The following is a 13,770-nucleotide window of genomic DNA, read 5'->3' as shown; positions in this document are numbered from 1 at the left end:
ACAGATGCTATTTGTTTAAAAGGAGGTTGAGCACAAGAACATCTGGCAAACATTAGATGGTAAGACCTACAGTTACATATCGAAGGATCTGAGCTTTTTCAATACTACAACATTGCAAACAATCTGATTCTGTACATTTGATGCTTTCAATAATTAATATAGCCCGAAGCTCTGAATGAGTATTCTGGATTAGTGAATCAACTTGTGCATGTGAATCAGGCTGGCCCGAGCAGCAAGAAGCCCTAAGAGAAATCTCGCTAGGGTGCATGGCTATGTCAAAAATGAAGGTTCCCTCACGTCCACACGATTAAGGTGGCCATTCATCAGATACAGCAGTACCAGTATGCAAAAGGTGTTAGTAACCTCAGTACCCTCATCTCTGCACAGAAACTCCATAATGTCAATTCTGAAAGAAGTTTGAAGTATTTAGTTTATTATTGTACTTTTGTACAATTATTGTACATTGTACTTGCATGATTTCACATAAATCTTTGCAAAATGTTTCTGCATTCAATCTAATAAATATTTTACATTTCAGACAATGGAAGCAGTTTTTTTTGCCAAGGTATTGTTTAGGTATCGAGAATTGTGAAACTACACGTTACTGCTATCAAAGTGAAAATTCAAAGTGAAAAAACAAACTTATTTATTTAATTCATTTCCATTATATTTATATTTAACAGTTGAATGTTACAATATAATAATAATGATAATTCATTTTATTTATAACGCACTTTACATTAGGTAAATCTCAAAGTGCTACAACCTAAAACATGACCATAAAACTATTACAGTATAAATATAATAAAAAGTGATTAGTGAGTTAGTTAGAATCATAGGTTCTTCTAAAAAGAAAAGTTTTGAGTCCTCTTTTAAAGCAGTCAATGGTCTGCGGTAGTCTCAAATGATCAGGGAGAGTATTCCATAGGCGAGGGGCCACTGAACAGAAAGCCCGATCACCCATGGTGCTAAGCTTACATCTGGGGATAAAAAGGCGATTTATATAAAAATATAGTAATATTATATTCACATTTATATTACATTTTTGATGTTTTGTCATTTGGATAAAAACATTATACACCTCACTGACTGCCTCTATTTCCACAAACAGACATATCAGTTTTGTATTTTTACTGAGCTTCCTCTGCTCAAAAGGACAATACAATCTCAGGTGTTTAATCAAAGAAATACCACTATAAAATTTGTTTATATACAGATGATGTTTACTTTACCAGTTCTTCACAGTCACACCCTTCAGTCTGTGATCTGATAACAAGGTGTAAATGCAACATTAGGTGTACCTTAAATGCAAAAAAAAACTTAATCACAGCATATCTCCATCTGATCAACCCCCCTTAAAATAATCCCATCCCAAGTGTTTACTATGTCTAATAATAAACAGTTCATATTTCCAGTCTGGACTGGAGCAACCGACCCAGCAGTTATTGCCCAATGGCATAATTAAGATTAAAATAAAATTACTTATCAGTTTGAAGTTTCAGTAATCTACAAACCGTCAAATTCACAATCCAAGGGGAGGGGAAGGCAAAAACTGTGTGTGGTTTGTAAGTCAAACACCACGTGCTGAAGACCTCTCGCTGCTGGCACACGGCGCACTGCATTCCATTTATTTTGAATTTAGTCTCGGACGCTCAGATCAAAACGACTCGTGTCGTCGCGGCCGCCTATTGGTTAGCTGCAGTCACGTGACAGTCGAAGGCTGGTGAGCGGCCATATTAGTCGAGCCCGTTCTTTCATTCGCTCGGAACACAAAGTGAGGTACTCGCATGAGATTTGTCATTTTATTTTAAACCCTTTTCCCTCCGTTAGGGTCTTGCTTCTTTAACGCGCTACCTTTGATTAAATAAAATAAGATTACCTGCGTATATTCATATATTTTTTGTAAGAGTACTATGCCGTAGTAAGCTCTTTTAAAATAATTTCTGTTTGTAACAATTTTCGTAAGCTAACTAGCTAACGTCATTTTTGATTAATACATATTTAGTTGCTTTGCAACATTTTTCCCCTCCCGCGTAAAACGCATTTCTATAAGTTGGCTCGGCGCAAACCTGAGGATACTGTTCTGTTTTTATTTTAGCTTTTTTGTGTTACAATGGCGACTGCAACTTCCACCCCGGCCGGCCAGAGAATGGGCACGCGGACGCGCGCGAGCGCCGGCAGCACTCCTCTGAGCCCCGCGCGGATCTCCAGGCTGCAGGAGAAGCAGGAGCTAAGCAACCTCAACGACCGCCTGGCCGTCTACATCGACAAGGTCCGCAGCCTCGAGTCCGAGAACAGCGTGCTTCACCTGCAGATATCCGAGAAGGAAGAGGTCCGGAGCCGGGAGCTGACCGGTCTGAAGTCGCTGTACGAGACGGAGCTGGCGGACGCCAGGAGGTCTCTGGACGACACCGCCAAGGACCGCGCCAGGCTGCAGATCGAACTGGGCAAGATCAGAACCGAGCACGAGCAGCTGCTGCAGAAGTAGGTTGTGCTGCGATTGTCTTGATGCCCTGGGTCATGGAGCCAGCTCTGTGATATCGGAACATTTGAACAAAGCTTTTGACTTGGTCTTTACATGCGTTTGTACCATGTGCGCTGTGTGCGACAGTGTTTCACAAACGGCCCGCCCAATAATAGTAACCAGGCAAGAATCGTCCCAATAAAATGTATCCAACGGTATGAAAAGCGCTTTTTGTGATCCGTCTGCCCATTCGGTCTAATGAGACCGCTTATTTCAGGTGTAAAGTCAGGGTCATTGTGTACTTGCCGAGTTGTTGGTTAATAGTAATGCGCGTTTGAGCGCTTTCCACATTTCGCTGGTGGAGAGTTTGAGTTCGCAGGCGTGCGTGTAAGTTTTGACTTCCCATTGCCACACCTTTACTGGGAATGGGGGGAGGGGAAGCACACGCGCTCCAGGGCTCACACGCGCTCCAGGGCTCCACTCCCATACGTGTGTAGGATGTGTGGCTTTAATACCATTACCATGTGCCGCTATATTTGTGGGAGGTTAAAAACTGCAGAAAGTATTTTCTTACTCGCGGTTTTATTCAGGACGACTTTACAACCACATGGTGTGTAAGTGAGTTTCCCTAAACAGACTCTTATCTGCCGAGATGAGTGTATTTTTTCAGACGGTAGGACAAAGTGAAACAAATATCTCTTTACGTGACGTCGTGTCCAGGTACTACAGTTGATCACGACTTTCTGGGTGCCCCGTGACGTCATAGGCGCGGCTTGACGTCGCGTGTTTGACATCGCGAGCTGGTCCCGCCCACGTGCTTTACTGTCTAGCAATCCAGTTGTTTTAGCGGGTTACCTGAGGTTTATTGAACACATGTTTTTATATTTAATCGCATATATGTATTAGAAGTTAAGCATAAACTAAGTAAAAAATGTTTTTCTTTACTTTAATAATGAAAGAAAGAGATTGGACTTGGACACAAATGCTCTATGCCTAGCAATAAGTATTCAAAGAATTTTAAGGTTCTGAAAAAATTAAGATTTGTTTTGAACATTTCAGTGTCCAGTTTTTCATGGATGGGTATATCTACACATTTCAAAATGATTAAAGACCGATCCCACCTCAATCTTTAATAAATAATGTTCCTGATAATGCTACACTTTAAGCTTTTTAAGTCCAACTATTAAACCTGCTTCAAAAACTAAATATAATTTTTAAAGCTCTTTTCAAATGATTAGTACTTATTTTCCCCCATCCACATTTTAACATTAGTATTTGTGAGATTTGTGCTCATACAGGATACAAGTCTATTTTGTACATATTATTCAGTGTTCTAGTTTCTGCTTAATTTATCTTCCTCTACAGTTGTTGATTAACGGCATCTGCTTTACCAACGTGTCTTAAAATATTAAATTATGGTGTAACACCTGGAGTATCAGTATGGGTAATGGGCCTGACTTCACAGCCCTGATTCTGACTGTTCAGGATTTATTCCTTGGTGTTGGGTGTGAAAGGATGGCTGATTAGCCCCTCCCCCCTCTGTAGCTTGGCCATCTGCCATGAGTGCATCATCCAACCTGATGTATTCAGCTATTATGACCAGTCTGTGCTGAATGGCACTTTGGTCGGGGGGGGGGAGTCAAGGCTGAGCCCCAAGCACAGTAAATGTAGTGTGTTCATTATTGGTGTCCATTCATTTGCCCATGCCTGTAGGCATTAATATAACACACACTCATTCTGGAATGACATGTATGTTAATGTCTTGTGCAATATGTCTCCGTGTGTGTTCTGTGTACTTTTTCATCAGGTAGCGGTTAGGCTGTAGATGACCCAAGATGGGTTTGCTGCTGCTGGTGGTTCCTTATTTGTGGTTATAATATTTACTTTGAAGTTGGCACCTTTCTTTGCAGACTCTTGTTTCCATGTGTGTTTAACGTGTGATGATATCCCTGAAACAGCTGATGTTGTGAATATCCCTTTATCTATCCTCATGCCATTACCATTGAACTTGGCGCAAAATGTTACTAGTGAAAAACGTAATAGTTGTAGTAGTTATTTAAACAGCTTAGGGAATTAAGACTGAGTTTGAGTAGTTCTTTTTGTAATGTAATAGATATGAATCTGTGTAACTTGATTGACTAGACCAGACAGTGCACTCTTGCCACCCGTTCTGAGAGTTGAACAGAGTCCCTTCCCCCCCCCCAACACCCGTCTGTGCTGTGGTGCGCTCTTAGCTGGCATGTGTTGGTGTATGCGGGTGGTGTTGATCTCCAAACATCCACCTCTTAAAAGTTTGTGTTTAGAACCAATAACCGATGGAAGTGGAGGGGGGGGGGGGGGGGGGTTATTCAATACGAGATGTGTGTAGGGCCCTGAACATTAGAAAAGTCTGTTTAGTCCATTGGTGTTGACTGCAGCCTCTCAAACGTTGAGTGGGGGGACAGCTGCAGAATGTTGCTGCAGGTTGTCTCGTTTGTCCAGCTGCTCACTTTCAATAGAAAACTGTCCCTTTGTCCAGGTCTTGCAGTGCAGGCATGTGTGCCACCCTCAGCTTTATGGAGTTATTGATCACATTAGCCACAGTTCTCGACGGAAACACTCTGGCATATTGCTTATCTAATTGTGCATCTGTGCTTGTGTCATGGCATTGTCCTTTGGTAATTAACTTCCCTTATATAAATGAGATTTGGTTAGATGTGACACATACGTGTGAGTTTTAGCTTTTGTCATGCTTGGCGTTCCATACATCTTATTGTCTACATGTGCATTACTCTTGCCTAATTCTGCCGCAGGCCATAAAAGCTCACCAGTTTACCCCTCTCGCTCATGACTGCCCCCTTCAGGTCCTTGTGTAGAGCCTCTAGCTAGCAGGAAGCCTTTTTTTCTATGCTGCATATATGGATGCATGTGATTGTCATGCTGAGTTTTGATCATTGAAACATAAGCATGTTTCATAAGCTGGGCGTGATTGGTCAAGTATTTGTAAGACTCTTGTGCAGTGATGTGTTTTTAACCTTTGAAGCCATTAGGGACTTCAGTGGAGGTTCCTTGTGATGTTAACAATGGCTTAAAACTGGTCTTAGTATGGTTCAGTTCTTACAACGTTCCACACACGGCGTGCTATGGTTCAACAGGCTAGCTTACCTCTCTCCAAAACAAAAGAAAACTTAAACCTTCAATACCATTTACCTTAAACGCAGCTGAAATGTATTAGTTCGGTGTGGTCCCAGGTTGGTTTGAACCCAAGATGAACTCTGACGTGAAGCTCAACCATGTTGATTCATGTTTGTCATTGCGCACAAAGTAGGATTGTAACCTTCTTTAATTTGTACTGGTGCTAGAACACAGTTTTTGATCACTGCTGTCAACATTCTGGTGTTTTCACTGGAGTTGCAGTGATGTAAGGTGGTTCACTAGAGCTTTTGCTAACATCTTTTGCTTTGAATGCAGCAGTGTAGAAGTTGCCCGGCTTCCAGTAGCGGATCCCAGTGTGCTCACGTGGGCTATTCAGAGGCGGGAATGCTGCAAATGCCTAACGCACTATCCTATTTCCTGTCTGCAACTCTCAATCGGCCCTTTTAGTGTAGGAGACCGTATAAGATTTTCACTACCAGAACTTGGTAGGCTGTAGAAGCCAATACATTACAAACCTCTGGAGGTTTTTAATTGGAGACTTGCTTACTTCTGAGGTTGGACATTTCAGCTTCTCTGATTACAGGGAATCTTGTAATCATTTAAGGCAATAAAGAATGATAAGTTAGGTGGTCTGTGAAGTTGTGAATGTCTTGTCTAGTTTGTTGAATAGCTCCCACTCCCTCTATCTGCAGTGTGTCTACGTTTCTAGAACGGTGCATAAAAATGTAATAGCATAATTTACTAACATATAATTTTTTTATCACATTATATAACATTTGATAATGTTGTTTTTATGTTTAAATGTTCTACCAAAGTAGAGGAGCATAGCTCTTTCACATGAAGACACAAAATATTTTCCAAAGTGTTTCCTCTGCCTTGTGTAAATGGGTAACTGTTTGGACAAAGCAATGTGATACTTCTCTACTAGACCAGGTGGAAATCAAATCACTAATGCAGTAAAAGCGGGATTTTTTTTTTAGTTGATCATGTGAATGATAAACGGTCTTTGTTCCGTCATGAGGAAATGAGCTGATAACATTGAGCGTGGCAGACTGGCTGTGGTAATCTGTTCAGTGGGACACACCCTTAGTGGACCCGCTGAATAAACGCAGGTTCACACGGGCCCTCTCAATGCCACTCAACTGGCCCATTGAGCCACCCGCAAAACCATCAATTTGGAATTAACACACAGGCCCTTGTAGTTTGAGTGATCTGGGTTTTCACCTTTGACCAGATCCTTCTCCACCATCTCCCATAAAACCAAACAGGCTGGTGATCATGCCTTTCTGGATAAGGGAGTGGTCTGTTATTCAAAACCAGCACACGCACACGTCTCTGGAGCTTGACTGTGAGCCTCGTCTTTGTGCTTGTAGCTATGCCAAGAAAGACAACGACCTGGCGGTTTCTCAGGCTCGGCTGAAGGACGTTGAGTCCTTGCTGAACACTAAGGAGGCCACCCTGAACACCACCCTGTCTGAGAAGAGAGGACTGGAGGGCACGCTTGCTGACCTGCAGGCCCAGATGCAAGAGGTACATCTCTCGCGCTCTGTCTGTGTGTCTCGCGCTCTGTGTCTGTGTGTCTCGCGCTCTGTGTCTGTGTGTCTCGCGCTCTGTGTCTGTGTGTCTCGCGCTCTGTGTCTGTGTGTCTCGCGCTCTGTGTCTGTGTGTCTCGCGCTCTGTGTCTGTGTGTCTCGCGCTCTGTGTCTGTGTGTCTCGCGCTCTGTGTCTGTGTGTCTCGCGCTCTGTGTCTGTGTGTCTCGCGCTCTGTGTCTGTGTGTCTCGCGCTCTGTGTCTGTGTGTCTCGCGCTCTGTGTCTGTGTGTCTCGCGCTCTGTGTCTGTGTGTCTCGCGCTCTGTGTCTGTGTGTCTCGCGCTCTGTGTCTGTGTGTCTCGCGCTCTGTGTCTGTGTGTCTCGCGCTCTGTGTCTGTGTGTCTCGCGCTCTGTGTCTGTGTGTCTCGCGCTCTGTGTCTGTGTGTCTCGCGCTCTGTGTCTGTGTGTCTCGCGCTCTGTGTCTGTGTGTCTCGCGCTCTGTGTCTGTGTGTCTCGCGCTCTGTGTCTGTGTGTCTCGCGCTCTGTGTCTGTGTGTCTCGCGCTCTGTGTCTGTGTGTCTCGCGCTCTGTGTCTGTGTGTCTCGCGCTCTGTGTCTGTGTCTATGGTGATTTGTCCCGTCTGCTTCTGGTGTAAGCTGACGTGATGTTTTCGAGACATGTTTTAAGCTGCTCTGATCTAACTCCTTGTGATGAGGGAGCCGCTTGGGCTTCTGGTCAGTGAGCTTTAACTTCTCACGTGGTGTCCAGCTGGAGGTGAGCCTGGCCTCGGCCAAGAAGCAGCTGGGGGACGAGACTCTGCTGCGGGTAGACCTGGAGAACCGCTGTCAGAGCCTGGTGGAGGAGCTGGACTTCCGCAAGAACATGTTTGAGGAGGTGGGTGTCGCACTCCGCATGTGGCTTTGAATCTGGAAATACTTCCATCAGAACCATCTCTCAAACATCCATTACTCAAGCTACTGTGAATCTTTGCCCAGCAATTTGCACCTTAGTACTCAAAGCTCAACAGGTTCAGATCACACGGAAGGAATGTGTTGAACCGTTTTTGAACTTGCGTAAGAAAAGGTCCAACCAGGCCAGAATCTTGCATCATGACAATTACAGACTAGTTACTTTCAATATAAATGTATTGTTGCAGTATTTAGCAGTCTCCTGAAAACGCATCTTGCTGCAGATACGGTCATTGTCCCACTGAGAGGAGTTCCTCCACGAGATCATTCAGACAGACATCAACAGGAGTCCCCACTTTAACAGGAGTCCCCACTTTAACAGGAGTCCCCACTTTAACAGGAGTCCCCACTTTAACAGGAGTCCCCACTTTAACAGGAGTCACTCCTGAATGCCTCCTGATTAGACTGGCTGAGTGACACACCACTGGAAAATGTGCCTGGCCGTTATACTGGGAGGGTGATGGTCTGAAGCAAACTGTAGTTTTATTTGTAGGACGACCCACCCTTTCCTCCCTTTAAACAAGAAAAAACTTAAAATAACACCAAAAACAAGTGACTTTTCTCAGTGGGACGTCTCTGAGCATGAAAGCGGCTGCAGGCTGAATCGCACTAGAGCGATGTGAACTGTGGCTCATCCCTTGTATCCCAATTACACTCCTGCTTTATCTGGGCGTCCCTGCGAGGTCCACGGACCAGTTTATTCCCAGCAAAACACAGAGGTGGAGAGCAATGGTGTCCAACGGCGTCTACGACTCCACCTCGGTGGGCAGCTGCAGCTGGAAGCACAATTGTTTGTTTTCCCACTCCATGTCCTCATATCGCTGGCAGCTTTCATAGAACCGTGTCTGTCTTCACTCCTGTTTACACACACACACACACTCACTCACACCTGCGGTCTGTTCTCATCACGCCTGCAGGAGAGCAAGGACACCCGTCGCAGGCACGAGACCCGGCTGGTGGAGGTGGACTCCGGCCGGCAGATGGAGTACGAGTTCAAGCTGGCCCAGGCCCTGGCCGAGATGAGACAGCAGCACGACGACCAGGTCAAGCTCTACAAGGATGAGATGGAGCAGACGTACATGGCCAAGGTGAGGCTCACGCCCTGGACGCTGCAGCCGTGACGTCTGACCAGGGTACTGGTGCTGCTGGAGGACACTACATTTGAAACACTTTTAGTGACTTAAGGTTTTATGAAATGCACACCTTCACAAGCTCAAAACCGAAAGGATTTTTGCAGTATTTGTTTTTCTTTCATGCACACGTGATGAGTAAATATTTCACTTTCACTATCTCTCACTCCCATTCTACAAAATGCACTTCTGCAAACGTTCCTCTGCTTACAGTTCCCAAACGTTTCTTAAGATAACCGACGGACTTCCAGCGATCTCCTTTGTGACCTTTAATCTCATATTAAGATCTGTGCAGCCGCCCCCGACTTTTCTGATTCCTGCGCGTCTTCGCACCTCACGCTGCACTTGTGCAAAAGCGCTGCGTTTCCTCGCAGCGGCTGGGCGGGCGGCCCCCCGGTTCAGTTCCTCTTTCTGGAGCTGCTGTGTGTGTAGATCTGTTCCTCTGAGTCCCTCTGAGACGCCGCTGTGCCCCCTGTGCCACGCAGCTGGAGAACGTGCGTCTGTCGTCGGAGATGAACAGCAGCTCGGCCAGCCTGGCGCGCGAGGAGCTGAGGGAGTCGCAGCTGAGGGTGGAGAGCTTGGCGGCGCAGCTGGGCAGCCTGCAGAAGGAGGTACGCGTCTCCTCCTCCACCACTCACATGTCTGGGGGGGATGAGGGGGAAACCAGGGATTGTGAAAGTGGGTACTCTGTTCTTGTATTGTTGGGTATGTACTGTGCTGCAGTATAGATAAAAAAATAAATCCTTTAACTGTGTGCTTGTAGAAGGGGCCCTTGCCTCACAGTGCTGATGCTCGAGTTGCTATTTTGGGAACTTCCTGGTTGGGGGACCTGTTGTTCTAGCTTGTATACCTCTGCCAGCAGTTAGTTTTAGAAGGCAATACATTGATGGCTTGTCTTCCAAGATGAGGGGCTTCAGAGTAACCTGGGATGTCAGTACCCAGTGCACATAGCAAAGATGACCTGAAAGGGTTTGGCTTGTATGATTGGAGTTTGAGTTTCATATCATACCAGCGCTCGTTCTCTCTCTTAGTTCTGAAACTGCTGTGTGTCAGTTTGCCTGCTGCGTTTAAGCTGCGTCTTTCTTCTCTTTTTTTCCTTTTTTTTCTGTCTGCAGGGCCTCTTTTTTGTGTGTGTAGATACCAACCGTACGCCCATTAACTCGGGATTTCTAACCACGTGACTTACCTAATCGCTAAGTTGTCCATCGGGGAGCCTGTGAGTGATTTGCTATGATGCACTTCTGCAGTGTAGAAGGCTTGGCAGACTGGCAGGCAGGTGAATCGGGTGGAGTTATGGTGGCAGCGTCATGGCAGGAGGGCAAGGAGAGGCAGCAGAAGGTAAACTCAGGGCCTAGGAGAGCAGACAGGGGCGGAGCTGTGGTGGTGTGGTACACCGCGCTGTGGTTGGAGAAGCGTTTTAGGTGGAGGCTTGTTGGAATGCGTCTGGAAACGGCCCGGATAGCATTGGTGCTTTGGGAGGATGGTGTTGACATTGGACATTCCTTGAGTGTCTGTGTGCCCCCCCCCGAGCGCAGACGCGGGGCTGGCAGGATCGCATCACCGAGCTGGAGGCCGCGCTGTCCCACGAGAAGGACGTGAGCCGCAGGATGCTGGCGGAGAAGGAGCGCGAGGTGGCCGAGATCCGGGCCAAGATGCAACTGCAGCTGGACGAGTACGAACAGCTGCTGGACGTCAAGCTGGCCCTCGACATGGAGATCAACGCGTACCGGAAGCTTCTAGAGGGAGAGGAGGAGAGGTCTGACCATATTTACATCTCCTTTTAGTAAAATGATAAAATACACAAACACAATTAGGTGCGAGATGTTCCCCTCCCTGGTCTCTCCCGTGTCTCAGGCTGAAGCTGTCCCCCAGCCCTTCGTCTCGCGTGACTGTGTCCCGGGCCTCGTCCAGCCGGAGCGTGCGCACCACCCGCGGGAAGCGGAAGCGCGTGGACGTGGAGGAGTCGGAGGCCAGCAGCAGCGTCAGCATTGCCCATTCGGCCTCCGCCACCGGCAACGTGTGCATCGAGGAGCTCGACGTCGACGGGAAGTTCGTGCGGCTGCACAACGCCTCCGAGCAGGTCTGGCCGGCTTTTGATGGAAGTGCGATTTGTGATCAGTGTCTCTGAAGTCCTAACCTGTAGATACGGCTGCTTTGTGCGGCTAATGCAGACTGTATGGCCTCTTGTAGGACCAGCCCATGGTGGGATTTGAGATGACCAGAACTATTGGAGATGTTTCTGCTACCTACAAGTTCACTCCCAAATATGTCCTCAAAGCTGGTCAGAAAGTCACTGTAGGTCCTTCCTCTCATGTATGTGTGTGTGTGTGTGTGTGTGTGTGTGTGTGTGCGTGTTTGCTGTCTTGGACCATGCTTCTTTACGTTCTAATTTGCTGTCTGATTGTCTGGGCAGATCTGGGCATCCAACGCAGGGGTGAGTTCCAGCCCCCCCACTGACCTCCTGTGGAAGAACCAGAGCTCCTGGGGCACTGGGGAAAATGTAAAGGTGGTCCTGACCAACCCCCAGGGAGAGGTAAGACCAGCATGCTGTAGTAAAGCCTCTGGGTTAAGGCACCATGTCTGTTTTCAGTTTACAACTCTGTTAGTGGCTTTAGAGTGCGATGAAGGGCTTGTTTAATGTAATTCCACAAATGTCCAGCAGGTGGCACTCTAGTCGTGTTTTTGTTACTGTCCCTTGACCTGCTGTTCTCCCATTGCAGGAAGTGGCTGTAAGGAGTACAGTGTACAAGACTGCCACAGTGGAGGAGGAGGATGATGAGGATGATGATGGAGTGGAGGTTGTTGAGGAGGATCTTTTCCACCAACAGGTTAGAAGCCATCTTTCTCTATTGGGGCAGGGTGTGCATGGCGGGTGTGGGTCTGTGGGGGGGGGGGGTTCTGTTCCATCCTGGTTTGTTCAACACACCTTTCCAGTTGTACGCTGTTGCCCTTCACTGCAGGCTTCCCTTAATTTAGGGGGAAATGTGTTCTTGTGAATGTTTATTCTGCAGTTATGTAGAGGTGTAAACCTGTGTGGTTGATCTCCTGTCATCGTGTTTGTACAGGGGGATCCACATGCTACCAAGAGGGGTTGTTCAATCATGTGATCACAGCGGAGAACCTCGTCACCATGTTCCTTCACTACAGCCAGTCTCAGCTGCCAACTCCACAAACACCTCAGAACTATTTTTATATCACTAGTGTACTATAAACTGAGTGAAGTCTTTTTTTCATAGTTTCAAAATGATTGTATACTTTCTCTTTTTTGGGTACATTTTATTTTGTATGTGAATTCATAAAGAAGTGACTCTTCCTTTTGTATGAACTAAATGTTTGTGTTGAGTGGAGGACTCGGAGGTCAGTGGATGTCTGCTCTGTGCAGAATCACCCGGTCCTCTAGGTGCTGTGATTTTACCTGTGTGCACCTCTGCTTTCTTTTTAAAGGATAGTATTTTAAACACCTGTTTATAGAAAAGTTATAATTTTATAACTAGTTTTCTAGTTTTTAGCTGGAGAGGCTGTTGCTTATTACAAACTAGACCGACTTGTCTCCTGGGGGTGAAAAATACTTTTCGTTTGTTAGAACTTTTGAAGAGTTAACTGGCACGTGCAGCCAACCAGGCCCTTGTGTTTGTGGGGGCCCTCGTCATGTTGAAGCCTGCACTGCACCATGGGGGCTCGGTCTAGTCTCAGATATCAACAGTGCGAGCAGAGTACGATGTTCATTAGCTGATGTTTGCTGTGAATGTTATTGTGCTGAGTAACCACCTGCAGCTGTTTTGCTCTGCTATTCCATCATTGCTCGTGTATAGCACCTGCCTCTCCAGTATAGAGGGTTAACGTTTGGAGTCACTGAACATGCCAGTATACACTGAGATTAACTCCCTACAAATGTTAAATACATTTGAGCCATTACAATGAAGCTAGCATAAAGCTCTCCTTCAGTTACTGTACTTTACCAGCAGTTTATGTATGCACCCTATAAACTGGCCACGTATCTATTTCGGTGAGCTGAGACAATAATATACACAAGCAGCTATGTATCACTTTCAAGTGTGGAATAATTACCTCTGGTAAAATTGCCTCATGATGGAATTGCTTAAATATTTTATGCCCTCTTGTCCATCTTATCTAACTGACTGTAGTCTTATGCCTACATTTTGATTTAATCCTAACCTTTCATTAGAACTGTGGGTCTTTTTTTGTCACTTGCATGCTTTTGCTGTTACCTTTTAATCTTTTGAAACGTTCAATAAATTTTGTTGTATTTTCTATCTGTTCTACCTTGTTGAGGGTTCTGTGGTTGTTTCCTCAACCTTATTACCAATTTTCAACAGAAATATTGTAAATCTGTCAAACTATTAGAGATGTATTTGGAGTCATTTGTGGATGTCCTTGTCTGATTATTGATCTATAAGAATGTTGCTAAATTGATCAATACAACCTGACTCCAGATTTCAAGAAACAATTAGCTTGATGCTGAACTGTCGTGGACCTAATTTCACACCAAGCCGTCTGGTACTAAATGAGAGAAGTGTTTTGTT

At 45.8% G+C, this 13,770-nt stretch overlaps 1 protein-coding gene and 1 long non-coding RNA gene across 2 annotated transcripts; one reads left to right on the top strand and one right to left on the bottom strand.

The window, feature by feature from the left end:
• Positions 1-713: 713 nt before the first annotated feature.
• On the bottom strand, positions 714-2,103 carry LOC143525738 (uncharacterized). Its single transcript, XR_013133716.1, has 3 exons — positions 1,515-2,103; positions 1,233-1,266; positions 714-980 (listed from the first exon to the last, which is right to left on the bottom strand). It is a non-coding gene; the product is annotated as an uncharacterized LOC143525738 (long non-coding RNA).
• Positions 1,696-13,498, top strand: lmnb1 (lamin B1). The gene is made up of 12 exons (XM_077020010.1): positions 1,696-1,779; positions 2,099-2,484; positions 6,973-7,129; positions 7,897-8,022; positions 9,014-9,184; positions 9,712-9,837; positions 10,762-10,982; positions 11,081-11,306; positions 11,417-11,521; positions 11,640-11,759; positions 11,947-12,054; positions 12,292-13,498. Exons 2-12 carry the CDS (start codon positions 2,114-2,116, stop codon positions 12,331-12,333), a joined length of 1,773 nt encoding a protein of 590 aa, XP_076876125.1. The 5' UTR covers positions 1,696-1,779; positions 2,099-2,113; the 3' UTR covers positions 12,334-13,498.
• Positions 13,499-13,770: the final 272 nt, after the last annotated feature.

Source organism: Brachyhypopomus gauderio, chromosome 10, assembly GCF_052324685.1.
Source record: "Brachyhypopomus gauderio isolate BG-103 chromosome 10, BGAUD_0.2, whole genome shotgun sequence".
Classification (NCBI taxonomy): Eukaryota; Metazoa; Chordata; class Actinopteri; order Gymnotiformes; family Hypopomidae; genus Brachyhypopomus; species Brachyhypopomus gauderio.
Note: the sequence above shows the minus strand (reverse complement) of the source record. Positions and strands in the feature narration are given on the sequence as shown.

Bases quoted from the DNA above. Each gene is read 5' to 3' on its own strand.
- lmnb1 (XM_077020010.1), top strand. From the start codon at position 2,114: ATGGCGACTGCAACTTCCACCCCGGCCGGCCAGAGAATGGGCACGCGG. The intron at 10,983-11,080 runs GTCTGACCATAT...CCCGTGTCTCAG, and splicing joins CTAGAGGGAGAGGAGGAGAG to GCTGAAGCTGTCCCCCAGCC. The intron at 11,307-11,416 runs GTCTGGCCGGCT...GGCCTCTTGTAG, and splicing joins TGCACAACGCCTCCGAGCAG to GACCAGCCCATGGTGGGATT.